The sequence below is a fragment of the Podarcis muralis genome, chromosome 3 (assembly GCF_964188315.1).
Source record: "Podarcis muralis chromosome 3, rPodMur119.hap1.1, whole genome shotgun sequence".
NCBI lineage: Eukaryota > Metazoa > Chordata > Lepidosauria > Squamata > Lacertidae > Podarcis > Podarcis muralis.
The window spans coordinates 112,093,379-112,099,378 of record NC_135657.1 but is presented as its reverse complement, the minus strand read 5'-3'; the positions used below and the strand labels follow the sequence as shown (position 1 = coordinate 112,099,378).

At 46.2% G+C, this 6,000-nt stretch overlaps 1 protein-coding gene across 4 annotated transcripts in view; it reads left to right on the top strand.

Moving 5' to 3' along the window:
- The first annotated feature begins 2,659 nt into the window (after positions 1-2,659).
- FBXW11 (F-box and WD repeat domain containing 11) overlaps positions 2,660-6,000 on the top strand; it is an 87,205-nt gene continuing 83,864 nt past the window's right edge. For 3 of the 4 annotated variants that reach the window (XM_028722166.2, XM_028722167.2, XM_028722164.2), the window contains exon 1: positions 2,665-2,841. In XM_028722166.2, coding sequence (XP_028577999.1) covers positions 2,797-2,841 — 45 coding nt within the window. In that variant the 5' untranslated portion in view covers positions 2,665-2,796. Of the gene's footprint in view, positions 2,842-6,000 lie in introns of all 4 variants that reach the window. The other variant, XM_028722163.2, reaches the window with a different exon arrangement.

Here is a 6,000-nt window from a genome sequence, read left to right as displayed (position 1 = left end):
CATGAAATCTGAGAAAATAATGAGTTGACACAAATTATGCTTCATTGCAGATACCACTCTGAAAAAATGTATAAGAAATGATTTTCAGTGCTATATTGATTGCCACTTCAGCCCATTTTTTAGAACAGATATTTTCAGACCCAGAAGTCGCTTTTAACCCAAACATGTATTTGGAGACACATTTATTAATCTTCTACCATTTGGTAGTGGTCCGGTCGTGACTCATCTTGGATCAGGACACCCCCCACCCCAGGTGAAAACCAGCGTTTTAGTAGATGTACTTCCTTCTTTTGGTTGCCTGGCATTACTCCAGGCAAGAACAAGGTTAGGAAAACGCTGCCTAGGGATCGCTGTGCCAATTTCAGTTGTGACGTCTTTTTCTTTTAAGATTTTTTGGTAAACTATGCAGAGAAACTCTGGCTGGCTGCTCTTGAGAACATGATGCTGGAATGTGGCCTGATCCACTGGAGCTCTTCTTGTTCTTTTGGGGCCTATAAAACAGGATTGGAATCGCTGTTTCACGTTGCCATTGTGTTATGCATTGGATATTTTCATTTCAGTTTTTTATGCTGTAAACCGCCCTGTGAACTTCCGCTGAAGTATTTAAATTTGATTAATGAGGGTGATGTACAAAGGGCATATACCCAACTCTTGCTGTGGAGCAACCCACCCTGGGCCACTTCCAGACCCTCCCAAGTGACCCTATTTTCCAGGGACAGTTCTGGATTTACAGAAGCCGTCTCAGTTTCTGATCTGATCCTGGAACATCCCACTTTCCCTTAGGACATTCATATTTTCACTGGAGGGTAAAGCAAATAATTTAATTAGACAGCGCCTATATGATATCGAGCAACAAAATAATCTGGCCACAATAAGGAAATTTTGTCCATGGCATGATTATTTTCCACCTGGTCATTCTGACACTTTGGCACCCTGTTTGCAAAATACAGATGCGCTTTCATTTCGCAAGATTGAGGCTGTATTTGAGGGTTGATTTCAAAAAATTCCACTGGAAAAACGGTTACGTCCATGTGGAGATGGCAGTATTGAGTCAGTGGCTAATGTGCTTCTGGCTTGCACTCTATAGATTTGAGGAGTGAGGTTATTACCCCTCTACTATTGTCCATGACGGGTTGCTCAACCATTGCTATTGTGTCCTTTCTTTTAGCAGATCAAGACGATCAGGTGACAACAAAAACTGCAAACTGGGGGAAATTAGAATAAGAGCTATTATTTTATTATTGATGTAAACCCCCAAAATATATTTCCTATAGTTTTTACCTCCACCTCTATCTTCATATTATATTTTATTTTATTGCTATGGGTAGTGGCTGATGAAAATAAAAGATTCTTCTGCTGCATCAGAGGGTATGCAGTTTTGCGACCCTTGAGTCAAGGAGATAAGGGACTACAGTATATTAGATGTCTGACGGCAGCCCTGCGTAGGGAATTTTTAAAGAAATTGAATGTTTTATTCTGTTTTTTATATGTGTTGGAAGCTACCCAGAGTGGCTGTGGCAACCTAGTCAGATGGGCAGGGTATAAGTAATAAAATTATTATGATTATTATTAATCATAATATTATTATCATATTATTATTATTATTAATCATTATTAAGATTCTCCCTATTTTATGGGAGAATACCTGTAGCACAACATATATAAAAAAACATAATAAAGCATTAAAAATATGTTATGTTATGTTTTATATATGCTGGAAGCTCCCCAGAGTGGCTGGGGCAACCCAGTGGAATGGGTGGAATATAAATAATAAAATTATACGTATTATTATGGAATAGGATGTCCCCATTTTCATGGGAGAATAACTATCCCCACAGGCTTATGCTGCAAACAGTCCTGTGAGGATGAATGTAAATGAATTAAGTGAACCGATAAACATACACAGAATAATTATGCTTAGAACCGCCCCGAGATTTACGGTAAATTACGGAAGGTGGGCGGTATACCAATGTAATAAACAATAATAGCAATAATATTAAAGAGAATAGCCGCCCCCACCCTCTCGCGCTGCCATATACCAACGTGGGGCCCTCGCCGCCCTCACGCCTGAGGTAAAGGCACCCACGACGGAGCCTTTTGTGAGGAAACAGCGGCCTGAGGCGCCATGAGGCAGCTCCGCTGCGCCTGCGCTCTCGGCGCCAGCGGCCTAGGCCTGCTTCCCCCCCCCCCCCGTCGCCGGCAGCAACCGGGACCGCCAAAAAGGGCCTCGCCCCGGGCAGCTGGGAAGAAGCAAAGGCGCAGCACGTTCCTTCGAGCCAGTTCTTTTAAAAAAAATAAAATAATCCGCCGTTGGGGGGCAAAAGAACCCCTCCTCGCCACCGTTTTGCATGCCGGGAAACGTAGTCCCTTTAGCCGCTCCGCCGCGAGGAGCGCGAAGCACTCCCCACCTCGGCGCTATGCATGCCGGGGCTTGTGGTTCTTTTTCCCGCCGGCCGGCGCAAAGCCTGTCGGGAGCCGTAGTGCCTCTCCTCCTCCTCCTCCTCCCCCCACCCTTGGTCGCGACGGCGGTTCCGACGCGGCTACTGAGAGGGAAACGGTCGCCGCCGTTGCTAACGTTCGCCCGCCCGCGCGCCGCGTCGGCCTGCTGCGTCACTTCCTCTTCCGGGCGCGCGGCCGAGGAGGCGGCGGCGGGTCAGTCGGTCGATCTATCGGCAGCCGGCCTCCTCCTCCTCTGAGGGAAAAGGAAAAGGTGGGGGGGTCGATACGGGCTTTTCTCTCCTCAGCCGCCGCCGAGGAGGAGCCGCTGCCGCCGCCATTCCCGCCGCCGCCGCCGCCATGGAGCCGGAGTCGGTGATCGAGGACAAGACCATCGAGTTGATGGTGAGTATGAGGGGGCCGAAACCGACGCCGGAGCCCTTTTCTGCCGCCTTCTTCCCTCAGGCCCCAGAGAGGCGGGCGAGGCCTCGCGAGGGGAGGAGACGCCACAACCGGGCGGGGGGGGGAGGGGCGAGGTGGGAACCAGAAAAGAGAAGGAACGGGAGGCGCCGGCGCGGTGGGAGCTGGTCTTTGTAGGCCTCGGGTTTCGCCTGCGCATCCTCCGCTCCCTCCTTCCTTTTCTTTCGTCCCCGCAGTGGGGAGCGAGGGGGGGAGGAGGAGGAGGAGGAGGGGGCCGGCCGGCCGGCCGGCCTCGCACTTCCAGGCCTGGTTTCTTTCTCTGCTGCTCTTTCATTCGCAAAAGGGATCCTCGGAAAGCCGCCTTTCGCCGCTGCCCGTTATGTGTCAGCTGGGGAAGGTGGGGGTGGGGAGAGATCGGCCCCTTTTGGCTCCTCTTCTTTTCCCCACCACCCAGACCTCTACACCCAGGGTGTTTCGCCTCCCTCCTCCCCTGTTGTAAGCCACCCAGAGTGGTTGGGGGCAACCCAGTCAGTCAGATGGGTCCAAATAATAAAAATTATTATTAAATCATTATTATAATTATTATTATTATTACTGTCCCGAGCAACCAGGACAAAAGCCACGCAAGGTGTTGGGCATCCGCGCAGGTGAAAGGCCTCTGGGTACATGTGTCGCTCCTCACCCCCTAAAAAAGAGAGAGAGAGAATATGCTGAAGGTGACATTTGCGAGCCAAGTTGTCTCTCGCAGCTTAAGAGCCCAGTTTCACAAAGCAAGGGGCATGGTTTGGAGGGGCGATGCGCTTGGGCTGTTGCTGTGTGTACATTTCAGCTTCCAGGCTCCTTGGGACTGCAAAGCTTTGATCAATCAATCAGGGCAATTGAACAGCTAGCGGGTTCGATTTGGCCACTTCTCTCACCCCTCCGAAAAAGATCATTGTTGGGGTGGACAACAGTGGCCTACTTGCCATGCAGAGAGGCTTGCACAGATGTGCTGGCTAAAGATGGCGGGTGTCCCCCTCCCCCTTGCAGTGTGGTAACTTAGGATTTCATAATCATAAGTGACCATCTTCAAGAGATGCTGACCTCTTCCTTTAGAGTACCTTTATTGAATGTTGTTGATTGTGTGCACTTTCAATTGTAATTGGCTAATTAAAATTGGTCATATAAACATTAAGATGGTGATGCTGAATTGATTTTAAATCCTTTGTATCAGTTGATAGCCTTAGTACATTTGTCTTGGATGCTCTACCTTCGTAGAAAGATAGCAAGCTAGTGTTCTTCTTGCTTACGAACTTATTTATTTTGGTACTTTGAGTTTTGTTTGTTTGTTTGTTTTTTAATGCAAAAGACTCGTAAGCAAGCAACACTTTGACACTTTTAGCCAAAAAGTGTCTGCCATGGGATATTGTGGAGCTGTGTTGTATATGCGCAATATGCAGTGGTCTGAAATGTGGCGTGCTCAACATACTATGGAGCTCGCTCCCAGCCCTTGTGCAACATTTCTATGTCCAGAGGCAGACACAGAAGGTGTTAGTTTTGCTCAGATCCTTGTAAATATGAGTCCTTAATGTCAGCTATACACCTTCTGAACATTGAAGTTGGAGGTTTTTTGTTCGTTTTACAATTAACATAATAATGAAAGGGCTTTAAAAGAAATCTGTTTTGAGTGGAATAATGTTTATACAAAACAATGAAATTTGTTATCTTACAAATCTGCCTTTGCTGATGGAGATTCCCTGGAGATCAGTTTGGGTTTTGTGAGTTCAAGTATGGATCACAACCAAAGAAGTTGCAGTCATTCTTTGTCAGGGAAAGGTGTATAAAGAAACTTTCCATTTGTCTCTGTGTTGGGGACAACCCTTCACATATGTTCTGGAGCTATTAAACTGGGGCCAGTACCTGATTATTACATTTTTAGTCACTTTCCTGTTGTCATATATACAAACATGGTTGATAACGTGAAGAATGTGCTTATTTGTTTATTTTTTCTTGGAAATTTTGTTTCCTTTTTGTGTCAATACTAAAGCAGAAGCTCCTTTTATGGACTTAAGAAAGTGTGCAGAATAAATGTAGAATGTTAAATTTGTTTATCTTCATTTTACATTAATGTACTGTATTTTCCTCAGTAGAACCATTTGTTTTATAGAAGCAATATAATTTAGTGAAGTGCAAGGGCAAGACTGCTCAATTCTACATTGTTGGAAAAGCACATAGCAGATAAAATGGCCACATGGAAAATGAAGAGGGTAACATTGCTGTAACAAACCCAAAGGCCCAATAGTAAAATGTGGTTAAAGGTAAAGGTAAAGGTACCCCTGCCCGTACGGGCCAGTCTTGACAGACTCTGGGGTTGTGCGCCCATCTCACTCAAGAGGCCGGGGGCCAGCGCTGTCCGCAGACACTTCCGGGTCACGTGGCCAGCGTGACAAAGCTGCATCTGGCGAGCCAGCGCAGCACACGGAACGCCGTTTACCTTCCCACTGGTAAGCGGTCCCTATTTATCTACTTGCACCCGGGGGTGCTTTCGAACTGCTAGGTTGGCAGGCGCTGGGACCGAGCAGCGGGAGCGCACCCCGCCACGGGGATTCGAGGTGGTTGAAGATATGCCATAGGGCGGAGGAAGTTCTCTGTCCTGCTCTGAAAACCTTAATAGTCCTTTTTGCACATTATATCCGGGAAGTCATAGCTGTTTGACAACTCAAAGAAAAAAATGTGGTTACGTAGAAGCATTTTTTAAAAATAAGAATGGTGAAGTGACTTGGCAATGATCAGGAGAGTGCTATGAATTATATGTATATTTTATGTAGCCTTCTCTGTAATGAACATTTTACTGAGTTGTTGACACTAAACACTGCGCTTTGCTACAGTTGGGTTTTGACAGCAGTTGAGATTTATTTAAGCTGACAAGCAAACTGCGAGTTTTAGGAAACATGTAAACTCTGTCTTAAGAATTCTAATCATGGCCAAACATTACAGTAATATTATGGTTGTGTGTTCTTGTATTTCTTAATCCATTAGTGGTGGTCACTGTGCTATAGTAGCAGTAGAGCACTTGCTTTGCACCCACAGAGTACAAGATTCGGTGTCTAGCATCATTATTAAAATGATTTTAGGACTAGGAAAGATCTGTATCTTAATGCTTTC